The following is a 16,266-nucleotide window of genomic DNA, read 5'->3' on the forward strand; positions in this document are numbered from 1 at the left end:
TATTATTATTATTATTATTATTATTATTATTATTATTATTATTATTATTTATTTTTGCAAGGCCCACATTATCCATGGGGTTGGTATATCCTGGGCACAGCTCGAACAGGTGCATTGCTCTTGCATATTGAATCAGATGCTATTTTATATCTGGTGCAGAGATTGAGGCACGACGCAACATGTCGTGAGGTTCAAGAGACTCAACCATAGGTGTTGTTTGGATTGAATAAGCCACAAAGCCACCAAGTTGATTTCTTTTTTTTCTTCTATTCTAAGTTGCCGGCTACTTTCCACATATCCATACCCACCCCACAAACCACCAGGTGATTCTTTTCTTCTCCAGCCTCGCTGGTCGTTAAGACTTCTATGGATGATACATCAGCAACAGCAGTATATGTATCCTGCTTTAAAGCGACCACAATTTCAGGGTCTTTTGTTCGTCGAGTCACCTGGACGCACCATATCTTCAGTCGTTGGTCGTTCCCCGAAGAGGCAATGCTCACATCAAATCCTTGCTTAGTATACTTTATGCCGCCAATCACCGCAATTGCAGTGATAGCCGAAGCATGTGCTTGTGGCAACAATGTAGAATAAAACAACGGCTTGTCCTCCGACGTCGTCGGGTAAGAACTTGGGAGAGTGATCATTGATGCGGATAGCGCGTTGTCGTCGCCTCCGCAGAGTACGAGCAGCTCGGTCTCTGAAACTTGAAGCATCTCCATCACTTTGATGCTGCTTTGATGGATCGCGTGTCGATCTCCACATGCTAGCTCGAGTGGTATTGCCGGGAATTTGCTCGCCAACTGGCGTTGGATGATGTTCCCGTGAGCGTGGATTACAGATTCGAGCGAGTTGGTAGCGTCCCAAATCGCCAAATGTCCGTCGGTTGAAGTAGTGATTAGATATATCCTTTCGCCTGAAATGGCGAAACGGATGTATGTGAGGCAATTTGTTGAATATTGACCCCGTGCAATGAGCTCGAAAGGGTCCTCTTGAGAATCGGGTTTAAAGTAAAATATCTGGTTTGTTAGCATGAGGGGAAACTCGAAGGAGCAGCCTTGTGAAACTCACGGTGATCATTGAATTAGAATAAGCCAATGCAAGTAAAAAGGCGTCTTCGTCGTCTAGCTTAACAACATCGAAATGGGTAACGCGAAGGTCGGAGATAGGCTTGCTCTTGGGACATTCTCCCATGAACATTGCCCCAATTCCGAACCCCGGAATCGACGATATTCTCCAGACATATAGCTCTTCGCACCCTGAACTGCTGAAAAGCAGCTCCCCACATGGCGACCATTGAATATGCTGAATGCCCGCTGTGTGTTTCTTCAAGGTCATTTGACACCTAAATATATCGCCGGATTGAGTCGAGCCGCTTGCTTCCGGGAGGAAAAGGCGAATAGTCGTGTCTTCAGCGCCCGTAGCAAGAATTTGGCTTCTTGTCTGTCCGTCGTTTGAGAGTAGACTTGATAGACATGCCGATTTGATTTCTCTTCCGTGCCCACCGGCCCTTAGTACACGGTGCGATGGGCCTTGACTCGAAAACAGATGAAGGCGCGACGCCTTGGTCCATATTAGTACCCGCCGTCCGTCGTCATTGGAATGATATGTCCACACCCGATGACACCCCCCACATTCTGCAGCCATGAGCTCTGTCTGAGTCGATTCGTTCCATACAATGAAGTAAACTCCCTTGAATCCATACAGAATTAGATCATTCGTTTTAGGATCAAGCGCTGCACCCTCGATATTTGGCCCAAAGGGCGGACACGCTTTATGGATCGTTCGAACCGTAACAGACTGAGTACGTCCATTCGGGGATTTAATTAAATGAAGCTGATAATAACCATCCCTTCCAGTGGTGACGATGTAATTCGCTGCCCCTTGTCCAGCACTGTATGACCTCAGACTGATAATAGAGGTAATCGCATCGTTGGCATGAAGATGGGCAGAATAGAAAAGTGGGTCGATTTGACCCGCGCTGGAAGCCATATCCAGTGCATATATAGCAATGCCCCCATGCCTCGAGCCTAATACTAACCAGGACGTGGTTTGCATGAATGAAGCAGCAGTGATTAGGAAGTTAGGCGGCAGGTTCAAGACTGTTTCAAATAGCAGTTCAGGATCAGGGCGGCCTCGAGCGGTAAAAAAGACTGCCTTTGGACTGTGCACGAACGCGGTCACGAAGGAGACACAGGTAAAACCCGGGGAGCAAGAACTGTCAGGAGGCCCGTCGACCACGAAGATTCCCGATAATTTTGATCCAGTTTGGGCTATTTTATCAACGGCATTCCTCGAGTGATCATACAGCCATATCGCACCACTAGGTGCTCCAATTATTCCCATGCCTTTTCGAGGGCTCCCGCCGGCAAGGTATTGTGGCTCCCCACCTTCGAGAGTCGTTATCATGCTCCAAGATACCAGTGGGGTCGATGGCAATTTTGCTGCTTCCAGGCTTCCAGGTGAAACTCGACCAAGAAGCGCTTTCCCTCGAGGTGTGACGGCGATAAAACTTTCATCAGAGACAAAAGAATAGCATGCAATCCTGCCTTCTTTTTTACCTTTTCCAGTAACAGCCTCATCTTTGAGGCCCAAACCATTCACTACCTCATCAGCCGAATAGTCGGAGGCAATCTCTCCTAAGATACGTAAAGTATCGGCATTCCGATCAAGCGTAAATGAGACCAGGTTACCATCAGCTCCACCGGAATAAACATTAAATGCATTGACGTCTTTGAAAATGGCCGTGGACCAGATATTTTTGCCCGTATGATATGCATGAGTCGAGACATGATCCATTTTGGTGTTCCCGGCAGATATCTGGCGGTCTTCCTGGGAGACATCCTGCTTGAGGTTGAGGCTCCATACTTGACAGGTTGCATCCTCCCCACGTGATAAGACATTGAAGACCAGCTGGCCGTCAACAAAGGAAATGTCTAGGAAATAAACGCCCCATATCCGTGATGCATGGCACATCGTCTTCGCTACGCATTCTTGTTGGTCCAATTTCAATGTATCCTCGGGGGCGGCTCCAAATCCAGTTGAGCGCGGGAGACTATCCTTTGACAGACCACCAGGGTTGCGGAGCGTGGGAGAACAGCAAGCGGATATATCCCAGATTCGGATCGTTCTATCATCACTACAACTTGCAAGAAATCGTCGCCTTGAAGTGTCATTCCCGATATGAACTTCTTCTGAAATGTTGACTCCAAAAATTGAGCCCTCATGACCTGTAAAGAAGCGGTGTACGAATATAGAAAAGTTCGAAAACAAAGAGTTGCGGGCATCGTGCTCTAGACGGCATGTCCAGACAATAATTTCCCCGAATACTGTGCCTGCGGCAACCAGAATATCGCTTGGTGAAGTCCAGGCAATATCAGCGGAGTATAAGATTGGCTTCAGGCCTGGTGCAATTTCATGCAAGTGAAAACTGACTCCGGAGGATGTCACATCAAGATTCAGCTCAAGACCGAGCACCACATTGTGCGCGGTGATCAAACACCCTATATAAGCTGATGGCAATTTAGGAGTACCTCCGGGAGGGCTGTAGAAGCTGGCATCCAGTATCCAGTCGGGGCAAACATACTCCGAGCTAAGGGTGCTAAGCAAAATAGCCCCTTCAGTTCGGGGCTCCTTTATACAAATTTGAAGCAGCCGGAGAGACTGTCCTCCCCATACAAGGACTCTAGATTTGCATTCTGGGTTTGTCACCGGGCAATCCAGGATTTGGATGCCATGTACATTGTTTCTTTGAAAGACGTAACATCGCTCTAGAACCTGATCGGTAGCACCATTGGTGATAATGACATATGGGCCATGGCCACTCAAAGTGAGCTCATAGCCGGGTATGTTGAGGACTTGAATCGCCGTTATTGGCAGGCAAGCATCCAGGTTCTACCATATCGTTAGCTCCGCTGCTCATTTTCCAAGCATCTTCGGAACTAATTCGATTGACGGACCTCTAATACGCATGACATCGAAGTGACCCTTTCGATATGCCCCGGGGTTGAAGGAGACTGGTGAATTCCGTATACGTTTGTCCCTCCGCTTGCTGTCCCTGCAGAAATCATTTTTAGAGATAGATTAATCAGCACAACTAGTCTATAACTTACTAGTTAACTATTCCGAAAGAAGTTAAATTGTAGCACGTGATCTCGTGTTTCGCCCGGGCGTGGCGTTCCAAACTTATCGAAGCCGTGAACGGCCGACGTTTCGTCAAGGCACCAGTCACACTTCCGCTCCTCTATGGAGTAGCAGCAACCTTCTGCCGGGTCCAAAAAGTGGGATGTTTTCACTCCCTGCCTCCCTCTTCGGCGCAGTCCACCCATCTTTGCATTTGAGCCATGGGTGTCACTGGCCTGTGGACTGTGGTTAAACCGTGCGCCCGCCCCATCAAACTCGAAACCCTGAACAAGAAGCGGCTCGCAGTTGATGCGTCCATATGGATATATCAGTTCCTAAAGGCGGTACGCGATAAAGAGGGCAATGCCCTTAGAAATGCCCATGTTGTCGGGTTTTTCAGACGAATATGCAAACTTCTCTACTTTGGGATCAAACCCGTTTTTGTGTTCGATGGCGGCGCTCCGGCTTTGAAGCGTCAAACAATAGCTTCTAGAAAGAAACGAAGAGAAGGACGGAGAGAAGATGCTGCAAAAACTGCTACCAAGCTGCTGGCTGTGCAGTTGCAAAGAAAGGCCGAGGAGGAAGAACTCAAAAGAAAACAGCAACACTCTCGTGAGGACGAAGAAGAAATTCCTTTACCAGAAAACTTGGTGTATGTAGAAGAAGCTCTTATGACTCCAAAGGAGAGGCAGAAAAACCGCCAATTTCGCAAGAAAGATGCGTACCACCTCCCGGAATTAGACATTTCTCTCGAGGAAATGGGCGCTCCAAACGACCCCAGAATCATGTCCCATGAAGAACTAGAAGAGTATGCGCGGCAGTTTCACTCTGGAGAAAACATAAATCTTTACGACTTCTCCAACATTGATTTCGATAGCCCCTTTTTCCTAAGTTTGCCCGCAAGCGATCGTTATAATATTCTAAATGCCGCGAGGTTAAGGAGCAGGCTAAGAATGGGCTATTCAAAAGAACAATTAGATACCATGTTTCCAGACCGCATGGCCTTCTCAAGATTCCAAATCGAGCGCGTTAAGGAACGTAATGATTTGACTCAGAGGCTAATGCACATTAACGGGATGAATGGCGATGATCCCATATACGGATCAAGTTCACGGATCGCCGGCGAGAAGAATAAAGAATACATTCTCGTTAAAGATCCTGGGGTTGAAGGTGGATGGGCTCTGGGGGTTCTGGGAAACCGAGAGGGCGAGCACCAGAACAAACCGATTGATCTTGATGAGGATGACAAGCAATTTATACCGGAAGTCCAAGATGATTCGGATGAAGACGTTGAATTTGAAGATGTTCCTCCTCCTGAGCTCAATTCCGTGCCCGATCTTCCGATCTTTGAGCGGGGTATTTTTGATGAATCTTTACGTCAAAATGAATTGGAGATCGCGCGGAAAAGGCAGCAACTTTACGACTCTCGTCGACAAGCAGCAGGGTTTGCCCCTCAGAGTCCGGCAAATACTGGAGTTGATGACAATGATGACCTGTTCGTTCCTAATCTGCCACGCGCTTCTGCTGCAGCAGTCGATCAGCTGTTTGAGGATGATGATGATGCTGAGAATCTCCGTCGTGCAATTCAGATGTCGCTGGAAGTACCCAAGGACGAAGATGTATCTGAAGATGACACTGTTATGGACGCTCTACCCAAAGGAAAGTTGGTGGAATCTCAACCCGAGGTCCCGGCCCCTGAGACTGCGAACCTACCTGATGCAGATGGTGACGATGTGGATCTATTTGCTGCCATAGCTAAGTCGAAATCCACCAAACACAGCTCCACTGTCCAGCCCCTGGACCGACCTTTTGGCGGGCCACTTCCGTTTAAGCCATTTAAGGTTACTAGGATCACTAAAACTGGGTCGTCCCAGCTAGACCCAGTTGATGAGACAGCCGGTGGCTTTGAGCGGCTGCCGGAAACTAAAAAGACAGCAAAACCCCAGTCTTTACCGCCTTGGTTTGCAGGAAATACCACCAAGCAGGAATTTATCAGGCAGGAGATGGACGATCAATATTCCGGCGAGAATCAGTATCGACAAGCTGCTGAGTATCCAAGAATCTTGGGCAATCGAGAGATTGTGGAAACAATTGATTTGGATAAGGACGAGATGGAAGCGTCCCCTAAACCTAGGCCAATTGGCCCTGAATTGGCCCCTGAATGTGAAGCTATCTCCAATAACAAGGTCAAAAAGCCGCCGCCTTTTTCAGTCATACCGGACAAGCAAATGGATGTTGAGGGCATAGCGCCGGCAACTGTGCAAACAGAGCTCACATCACATGCATCAGCACCAAATGATACAGGTATCGCTCAAGCTACCGAGGAGAAGTCACCAACCCCGGAATTCGAAGATGTAAACGTTCCTGGGGTTACAAAACCACCCGATGTGCCAGCCAACGCTGACCTTGGTCAGAATTCAATAATCCCCCTCGAGGTATCAGAAGATATCCCTGAGATGGATTTTGAAAATGAAGAATATTCCGATCCCGAAGATGTTGAATTAATGCATCAACTTGCCGCCGAGACGGAAGAGCATGCAAGATTCGCTTCTACATTAAATTTCAAGAGTCAAGCTGAAAACGCCCATGACTACGAACGCGAATTAAAGCAGCTACGTGCTCAGCAGAAAAAGGACAGGCGGGATGCGGACGAAGTATCGCAGATCATGGTTGCTGAATGCCAGCAGCTTCTTAAGTTGTTTGGACTCCCTTATGTCACCGCTCCAATGGAAGCAGAAGCCCAATGTGCAGAACTGGTATCCTTGGGCCTCGTTGATGGCATTGTGACTGACGATAGTGATATATTCCTATTTGGAGGTACAAGGATATATAAAAACATGTTTAATCAAGCAAAATTTGTGGAATGCTACCTTGCTAGCGACCTGGAGAAGGAGTACTCCCTCGATCGCAAGAAGCTTATTAGCTTCGCACACCTCCTGGGGAGCGACTACACGGAAGGTATCCCTGGAATTGGTCCGGTCACGGCGCTGGAAATACTTACGGAATTCCCTGGTCTTGAAGAGTTCAGAGACTGGTGGTCTAAGGTTCAAATGGGCGTTACAATATCAGATGACACTCATTCTAAATTCCGGAAAAAATTCAAGAAGAATGCCGCGAAACTGTTTCTACCGCCGGCGTTCCCGGATAAACGTGTCGACATCGCTTACTTGGAACCCGAAGTAGACCCGGATCCTTCAGCGTTCCAGTGGGGAGTCCCGGATTTAGAGGCTCTTCGTCAGTTTCTGATGTCTACCGTTGGGTGGTCCTCTGAAAGGACTGACGAAGTCCTCGTCCCAGTTATCCGGGATGTGAATCGAAGGGAATTGGAGGGCACTCAGGCCAACATTACTCAATTTTTCGATGGGCCTCAAGGAGCCGGTGCCTTTGCTCCACGACGCCGGGCAGGTGGACAGAGTCGCATGGAGAAGGCATTTACGAGGTTGAGGCACGAGGCTGCAGCCAAGCAGCAAATCGGTAATCCTGGCGAAGAGTCAGCTACTCCCGCCGAAGCCCAAACCGGAGAGGCGGAGGCTCGTTCCATGGCACAGGCAGCAAGAAAGAGGCAACGGAAGGGTCGAACTCCGGTTGCGCTGGAGGACGAGCCCAACAAGGTCCAGACAAAGGGCCAGAAAAGGAGAAAAATAACTGAATGACTGACGAATATTTTGGATTTTGAGTTATGTGACACGAGGCGTTTCCGGGATATGGTTAGGCCACGAGCTGGCGCGAGAGATAAGCCTGGTTTGAGGGAGTGTTTATAGAGTCGAACATGGTCATTATTGGTTCGTTCGTCCTTTTTTTTGGCACGAACAGACCGGTATATAGCAAGTTTACCAAGATCCAGTAAAAATGTCCAAGTCAAATTGAGGTCCAACGGTGCATGGCAGCTGCATTGCCGGGTTCGAAGAGCTCAGGCGTTAACCTGGTTCCTGACAATCAAAACGTGAGAGCTGGTAGGCCAGATAGCTACAATTGGCTCAACCGGAGATCTATGACGTAGAAGCATCGTGGCCGCCCTCAAGTGGATCTTGGGGTAAGCTTAGCATCTACTGTACTGCTTTGCTGGGCGTTATTCGGCGAACTGCTCAGCGCGGATGGCTGCTCGCTGTTAAGGCGCAAATGCAGTGTGTGATGTGCCGGGGGCTGCAGGCGATTAATTAAGGCACGTATCTGTTTGGGCGCTTGAGCTGGCACTGGACGGCGGAGGGCTGGAAAATCGCTGCATCCAGCGCGAGCGAGCCGTTCAGATGGCCGGCTGAGTTCTCGCTGGGCGGTTGGTTAGCTTTGCCAGTCGCGCGGAAGCAACAGCCGGGCGGAGTGGATGGTCGTTGACTGACATCACCACAAAGCTTGCTGGAATTGAGTTGTCGCCGTCCTTCGTCTCCTCCCAACCAGCCAACGACGCCCGCATCAACTCTCTCTACGCGCTTCGTCATCCACTGCCGGACAGAGTATTTAGCTATCTGATCTATCTTGCTCGCCCGCTGGAGCTTGCGGCTCGCACCATCAGCCTCTGACATAGCGCCGTTCGATTTGCGCTTCCCCTCCTCTCTCCCCAGACTTCGCAGACCACCCGCACTCGACACTGCTGCACAAACACCCAAAACCCACCGTCATAGTGCGGCCTCTGGCCCGTATTCCTTTTTGTTCCGTCCATCTCCATTTAATTTTCTCTTCTCGGATTTAGCTTTGCAGTTATATTTTACATCATGCATCGGACGTATTCCATGCGCCATACGAGGGCGCCTACAGCTTCCCAGATCGAAAACCCCCCTCCTCCAATTTCGTCGACAAAGACTAGCAGGATCTTTGGAGGTGGAAGCCTAGGTGAGAACTGATATACCCAGCTTTTATCAATCGCCTGTGTTGTCAATTTTCGTCTGATGCGATTGTGTCTTCAACGCGGGCTATCCCCAAACTCCTTCTCGGGTTTACCCGGGTCTGGCTCGCTTGAATCTATGCTTTCTTTTGCTACTTGGACCCAGCACAAGTTTACGGCGTGTGTATATAGTAGCGATATGCTAATGTACCTTTTATGTTTACAGGCCATGCCTTCCGAAAATCTGCAGCCGGAGCCTTCGGGCCCGATCTCGCCAAAAAGCTCTCTCAGCTTGTCAAAATGGAGAAAAACGTAATGAGGAGCTTGGAACTTGTTGGTAGAGAGCGGATGGAAGTGGCGGTGCGTATAAAACGGCGTTTTCCTCGGTCATGGTAGCTCAAGACTAATTACCCTCCAAGCAACAACTGTCAATCTGGGGCGAAGGTTGCGACGACGACGTTTCCGATGTAACGGATAAACTGGGGGTCTTGATATATGAAATTGGCGAGCTAGAAGACCAGTTCGTTGACCGATATGACCAATACCGCGTCACCATCAAGAGCATTCGCAATATCGAGGCATCAGTTCAGCCGAGCAGAGACAGTACGCGACTCCTCGATATTTTCATAAATATGCCGCTGACATAGATGGTTCCTTAGGAAAGCAAAAGATTACCGACCAGATCGCACAGCTAAAATATAAGGATCCTAATTCTCCCCGTCTGGTAGTCTTGGAGCAGGAATTGGTCAGAGCAGAAGCAGAATCCCTCGTCGCTGAAGCACAGCTTTCAAACATCACCCGCGAGAAGGTCAAGTCCGCCTTCGCCTACCAATTCGATTCTCTTCGGGAACATTCTGAGAAGCTGGCTATTATTGCTGGTTATGGAAAACACCTTCTCGAATTAATCGACGATACTCCTGTCACGCCCGGCGAGACACGGCCTGCCTATGATGGTTATGAAGCTAGCAAGGCAATTATTCAGGATTGTGAAGAAGCATTGACCAACTGGGTTTCCTCGAGTGCAGCTGTCACCTCCAAGCTGTCCACCCGATCGCAGACGCTGTCCCAGAAGCGTCGAAGCAACATTGCTCGAAGTCGAGAAGGGGTTGATCTAGCAGGTCAAGATCAGCCGATGAGGGGCGATAGAGACTCTTGGATACCGGCGCAGGAGCATCCCGGGTATACTCAGTCTCACGGCGAAGAGGAGTTTGAGGAGGAGGCAAACGGTACCGCTGAAATTGATGGTCGAGCGGAAGCAAGGATTGCAGAATGAAAATGGCGATAGTAAAACCGTCAAGAGTCCCCCGACAACGCGTCTGTCTCCGCAACTTTCCTTGACTACCGGCCTCAAATACCCCTCAAAGCACTCACACATTGCAACAGTTTTGCGTCCTAGGTTGTGCATGGAACCTCTTAATGATGCTGCTTGTCGAAGCTGATCTTTACTGAGTCGTCCGGACCATGCCACACGTGTGTGTATACGGCCCTTGATTGTCTTCGCCTTTTCGTTCGCCGTGCTTTTTTCAACCTTCCTCATATCATAATATGATATTACCACTATCATGACGCTGCATAATTTTTTTTCTTTTTGTTTCTTTTTCATTCATCATTAATTTTTGAAATTCTATCCATGATTTTCAGTTTATGCGGGTAAAAGATGGCGCGAGGATATCACAGAAAATGATTATTATCATCACGGATAGGTGTTTGGGGGAGAGGAATGAATGTCTTGTCTTCTGTGGAGTGGCATCGGGTTTATGGAGTATCAAGCAGAGCACATATTGGTTGCATGAAAGCGAAAAAAAAAGCGCCATCTGTGTCGACTCCTTGCTTGTTGCTCATTCATTTCAATGTTGAATCTTTCTTTTCTAGGGATTAATTCCTGGCAAGTGGCTCCCTTTTCAAGCTGCAAGGCATCATTCTCTTTCTTGCTCTTGTAAGATAGACATAATATTATTACCCAGCTTTATTTCTGCCTCCTCACCTGTTCAATCAACATGATCATGATCTACAATTGTCCCAAAACACTTGTCCATAAAGAAGGAAAAATTACCATAGCAACGAGACGGAGTTAACAATTCCTAGGCAGTCAATCGTAGCTATCCCACCCCCAACCAGATCATCAGCGCCAATTGCATAACCCATCCACATGTTTCTATATACCCACACGAGTCAACGCCTCTTCCCATAAACGCGCATAAAAGCCAGGGAACGCTAGGCTTAAGAAAACACCTTCCCTTCCAATTCCTTCACAGCATCTCTCCAAAGTCCTCTTCCGAATTGCTTCGCTCTCCCATCCTGGCGTTGTATCAGCTGCATAAGGAATTCACCAATTTGCTCCTCAGACATGTCCGAAGCATCTTCATTCGAGAATCCATACACTTTGCTCCCATATACATCAATGTCTACGTCGACATCAATACTTGGTTCTGCGTCCGCACCCTTCACGGCCGTGGGACGTGGTTTGATAGTAAAATCAACGTCGATCCTAGCCTTGGATCTATTCCCGGCTGGGACTATAGGCATAGATGCCGACCGTTTCTTCCGCCTTATTTCGGTTCTGAAACCTAGGAGGATACATCGAACTTTCAGCAACGCCGGCTCTCCAGGGTTGGCTTCGACGGTTTTTAGTTTCGTGACACCGCAATATTCAAGCATGTGGATTTCGTTTCGAAGGGAGGAAATTGTGTTCCACGTTTGCGAGATGTCAGAAAGGAAGGCCTTAGGAGAAACGGATTGCGTCAGATGAGATATACGCGTGCGGAGGGCGTGGAGCATCAGCGCAATCTCAGGAGTTGGATTAGGGCCATTTGTGATCGATCCTCTAGTTGCCTCCGGCGCATAACTTAGCGTCATGGCCAGATCCTTGGACTGTTGGGAAGTAAACGCTGCTGGATGGAAATCAAGTCTAAGCTCGTTACTATATCGCATAGACAGAGCGGGGCCGTATTTCGTGCCGGAGCCTGAGCTAACCGATATAATCGTCCAGCCAGAACTTTTCTCCAAATTCCGAACGACAGCTGTCGAACACGTTAGCGGTTTTCAGTAACCGACGACGTTGCAATCTCCTTACCTTTGAGGCTATCCACCTCATTTACGCTCCACCCACGACATTCCTCTAGGATGCTTTCAGCCTCCTGGATGTCCTTCAGCAGCTTCGCCTTTTGCTCAGTTCCTTTGTTAACAATATTCGAGGTCTTTTCTAAGTCCGATTGTGCTTTGTTTAGATCCTCCTTTCGCTGAGCAATTTCGAGATCGATCATCCTCAGCCTTTCCCTTGCTTGTTTCAGCTCTTCTTGATCGCAGTTTTTCATTTCTTCTACTGCTTTTTCAAGATTATGGGCATCAACCTGGAGCCTAGCGTGTTTATTAACTAGCTCGGGCACGACATCATCCAACAATTTCTCCTTTTTCGACAATGCCTCTGAGTCTCGATTCATTTCCTCGACGTGATGATCTAGCCCTTGTTTCAAACCCTCAAGAAGCTTCATACGCCATTCATACCACATAGATTTACTTAGGAGTCGAGCGTGAGCTTTCACATTGCGAAATTGGTTGTCCATCAACAGGCGGATATCTGGTGGAGCGGTGATATATTCCTGAAACAGAGGGGGATTCTCAGCGTAAGTCTCGGCTTCAATAGATCGAATGATCTGTCGACCTTCAGAAATGTAGGACTTGAGTTCGCGACACGACTGAGAAGAATGAGTCAGTAAGATACAGCACATCAAGTGATCAGGAAACTCACGTGTTGATAGAGCTCAAGCATTGGAATGGTGCAACACCCAGCAGCAACACAGTCTTCTAGGCTTATACTTTCTGTTACCTGTCCATCGACTTCAGTGATACGCCTCTTTTCTGCATCGGGAGCAATAGTATGACGACGCTTCGTTGTGTTGAGTTCCATAAAGTGAATATTTGTCATTTTGAGAAACTCCGAGAGTTGAAGAGGTTTGAACTCTGTCGATTGTGAATTGGCATGCATATCAACAGCCTCTCGGTCAAGAGTCAAATCCTGACTATTGACATTTCCCCGAACGCTGAGATCTGCAACGTTGCAATGAGGTTGTCTCTTTGGAGTAGTACCATTGGCTTTTGCCGGTGATTCTGTCGAGTTTCGTAAGGAGAGGCGAGATACCTTTCCAACCGTTTCCGCCTTGGAAGGAGGTGCTGGCAGCTTAATATTCTTGACTGGACTAGATTCTCTAGCCCTAAGTCGCTTTGTGGCATTGTCCTCATCATCGTCTTCCATATCGAGTTCGATTGGCCGTTTCCCCAGGAGACCTTTCGCAGCACCAACGTGTAAACTTTTGCGGCCTTTAAGCTTGTTCTTTTTTGGCGTTAAGCTAGATATCATTTCCCTAATATTGAGACCGGTATCACGATCTATCCGCGGACTGGCCGTTACCGCCGTGTTTTGCTGGCCTTCGTGTTGTTGCTCCTTCTTGGCCTCTTCTTCGAGCTTGCGTGGGTCATTGAACCGAACACCGCGTGATGGTTTGATCGTTGGAGTGAACGTTTGGGCATCTTCCCCGATCGATCGCCTTCTATCGAGAATATCTGCCACACGAGGAGAACCAAGTCCTTCTTTGTCAATACCCAGGCCAGATGGCGACCTCCTGCGAGCCTGTAGAACAATCTTAGGAGTGGATTGACCATGCTGGAAAATAGATCCCGGCTTTAATGTAGGCTGCTGCGTGTCAGGTTTGGATACCTTTTTGGGAGATAAATGGCCTTTGCGCGGTGGAGGGGTAGTGGTGGGTGTAGCCGGGGTCGTTGATCTTATCACACGTGGAGATTTCGACTTGGAAGGAGAGGGCATCCGTTTTACGGGCGTTGTTTGACGGGAAATTGGTTTAGTAGGCGTTGTAGACGAACGAGCTCCCGAGCTTCTTGACCTCTTTGGCTTGAGGCGAATATGTGACAGGCTGGGGCTTTCGTCTTGGAAAGGCACAGATGTGATTCTCAATGGAGTTGAAGGTTTCGCAGGAGAGGGAACGATATTCTCTTGGAAGGGTGAGCTGGCAGGTTCAGGGTCGGAATCATCTCCCTGCTTTGAAGGTCGAAGTGATGGTAGAATCTTCCCAACTGCGTTTGTCATTTCCATTCCGATTGTCTCATCTTCAAGGGGCTCAGTCTGCTCTTCAATAGGAGGAAGGATACCACCGACTGCTCCAGTCATTTCCATATCCATCTCAGTCAAATCTGGATAGATACTCTGATCTCCCTGCTCCTCTGTTTGGGGAGGTTGCTCCTTGTTGATGGTCGAATTTTCTTGTTGAGCAATGTGCTTTTTGAGCACCCCGCCGAATACAGAGGTAAATTCCATAGTCATCTCTTCATCCTCTGCAATGTCGCTATCTCCGGAAAGCTCTCGCGATGGTGACAAATTCCTATCAATGCCGCCAACGACGTTCATAAATTCCATGGTCTGCTCACCCAAATGTGTTGTGGCCCCGGATGTACGTCGATCCATATTTGACTCGTAACCAACGGGCGATTGTTGGTCTGGTTTCGATAGAATTCCTCCAATGGGTTTCGTTAAATCCATACCAGTCTCATCGTAATTGGCATCATCATCATCATCATCTTCTTCTTCTTCTTCTACGTCACGATGATGCTGTGGATAATTTGACGACCGTCGAAACGGGTTTACATTTTCCTGATCGAGACGGGAACTCAGATCTTCAGCGTCAAACTCTGAATGATTTGTCCCTTTCCTGATCCATGGCTTAAAAGCACCGGCTATTTCATGGTTGGCATATTCCATAGAGAAATCTTCGTTGTCATCGCGGTCAATGCCATTGTTACCAGCGATTTGTGCTGCCAGGCGCAGCGACCGATCAAGCCGAGCACTTGAGTCAGTAGTGGAGCCATCGGAATGAGCTGACATCATCGAACGGCCGGTCGCATTGTCGAGACTCATTGCGGTATTTTCGTTATCCATGTATGAATCTGAGAGACTATCCTCGTTCTCCGGCGCTAAAGATGCGATGCCAGTGTCGTCACCCTCTACCCCTGAATCACCGCTAAATGGGCTAGAAGAAAAAGCATCATCATTGTCAACATTGTCAAACTCGCCATGGGGAGTTCCAGAATTGCGCCTGAGGCTCCGTTGGAGAAAATCTTGCTGCTTCGCCGGCGAAAACTGTTCGAGATCATCGTTCTCTTCCTCAAGCGAACGGGGAGACTCCGACGGGTTAGCTTGATGTTCCATCGTGAGCGAAGAAGCCCGTCTGGTAGAATTTGTCGAGGCCGACGAGGTCGTTGAATCATCCATCAGCTCAACAACATTCCATGTATGTAAGGTAGCTTCCGGGGCAAAGGAGACCCGACGATTGGCTTCATAACCGCTAGTTAATAAAATGCGACCGGCGATAGATATGCGCGCCATGGACATTGGTCACGTACCCATAGATTTCCTTCTTGCAGCGCGCTGTTCAAGTATAGCCTGTTTATGTTCATGTCTTTCCCTCGCCTCTCGCTCTCTTTTTGCAGCTTGCCGTTCTTGTTCTGATTGGAGTACCTGTCCGCTATTACGAGCGGGAGTTGGATTAAATGTGTCGAACGGGTTCGGCAAGCTTTCCGTCCCAACCACAGGTACCGGCGGAGGAGTCGAGAAATCAATAAGAGGTGCATTATTACCCCTAGCACTACTCAACCTCTGTGGACTCCGCCCAGGCGTTCTCTTTCGGGTCTCTTCAAATGACGGAATACTTTGTATGGGGGACACTGGAATTGCGGGTTTAAGGATCGACTTAAGAGGAAACGGTATAGTAGACTACAGAGATAAGAATTGTGAGCAATCCGAGTAAATTCCCTTCGTCTACACATTCTTACCTTGCGGCGGTTTCCATGCCCATCTTTCAATGCATCCAATCCTCCCGGGCCCAGACTCTTGCTCCGAAGCTTTTTATCTTTCGCGGCCTTTGTTTGTAATCCGGTTCTTTGCTGCTTTGCTGCATTCGCGTCGGTAGCCAAGTTCTCCTTATCACTGCCATTTCGAATGGATGTCTGGGGTATTGGCGCAATGGAACGCCGTGATCTTGGGCGGGAATCAACTCTGGATGCCATCTGCGCGTCTGTCCTTCATAGAAAACAGGGGTGAAAGCAACTCAGAAAAGCACTTTGCAAGGGTGTTAACAAGCCAAATCCAAAATATCCAAAATGTCCGATGCTCCAAGCTCCAACCCGAAAAAGCAACTGACCGTCAAGCACGACTGTTCAGCGGTGAGACCGTCGTCGTCGACCTGCTCAGATGCCGCCAGACGGAGAGGCGCGTCACTGGTTTCCATTTCCGGCCTAGCGCTGTAAACAAACCGAAA

At 48.5% G+C, this 16,266-nt stretch overlaps 4 protein-coding genes across 4 annotated transcripts; 2 read left to right on the forward strand and 2 right to left on the reverse strand.

Moving 5' to 3' along the window:
* Positions 1-266: 266 nt before the first annotated feature.
* D8B26_004345 (uncharacterized protein) lies at positions 267-4,070 on the reverse strand (the record flags this gene model as incomplete). Its single annotated transcript, XM_003065147.2, has 3 exons — positions 267-1,019; positions 1,072-3,894; positions 3,960-4,070. The coding sequence occupies 3 exons, from the start codon at positions 4,068-4,070 to the stop codon at positions 267-269; spliced, it is 3,687 nt and encodes a 1,228-aa protein (XP_003065193.2).
* A 150-nt stretch (positions 4,071-4,220) lies between these two features.
* RAD2 (DNA repair protein rad2) lies at positions 4,221-7,986 on the forward strand. Its single transcript, XM_003065148.2, has one exon. It carries the CDS (start codon positions 4,344-4,346, stop codon positions 7,773-7,775), a length of 3,432 nt encoding a protein of 1,143 aa, XP_003065194.2. The 5' UTR covers positions 4,221-4,343; the 3' UTR covers positions 7,776-7,986.
* Positions 7,987-8,222: 236 nt separating this feature from the next.
* On the forward strand, positions 8,223-10,857 carry PIL1 (Eisosome core component). Its single transcript, XM_003065149.2, has 4 exons — positions 8,223-8,949; positions 9,168-9,301; positions 9,361-9,544; positions 9,601-10,857. Exons 1-4 carry the CDS (start codon positions 8,832-8,834, stop codon positions 10,212-10,214), a joined length of 1,050 nt encoding a protein of 349 aa, XP_003065195.1. The 5' UTR covers positions 8,223-8,831; the 3' UTR covers positions 10,215-10,857.
* Positions 10,858-10,999: 142 nt separating this feature from the next.
* Positions 11,000-16,015, reverse strand: D8B26_004348 (uncharacterized protein; the record flags this gene model as incomplete). Its single annotated transcript, XM_003065150.2, has 5 exons — positions 11,000-11,961; positions 12,015-12,636; positions 12,690-15,283; positions 15,353-15,722; positions 15,782-16,015. 5 exons carry the CDS (start codon positions 16,013-16,015, stop codon positions 11,162-11,164), a joined length of 4,620 nt encoding a protein of 1,539 aa, XP_003065196.2. The 3' UTR covers positions 11,000-11,161.
* Between the last annotated feature and the right edge of the window lie 251 nt (positions 16,016-16,266).

The sequence above is a fragment of the Coccidioides posadasii genome, chromosome 2 (genome assembly GCF_018416015.2).
Source record: "Coccidioides posadasii str. Silveira chromosome 2, complete sequence".
Classification (NCBI taxonomy): domain Eukaryota; kingdom Fungi; phylum Ascomycota; class Eurotiomycetes; order Onygenales; family Onygenaceae; genus Coccidioides; species Coccidioides posadasii.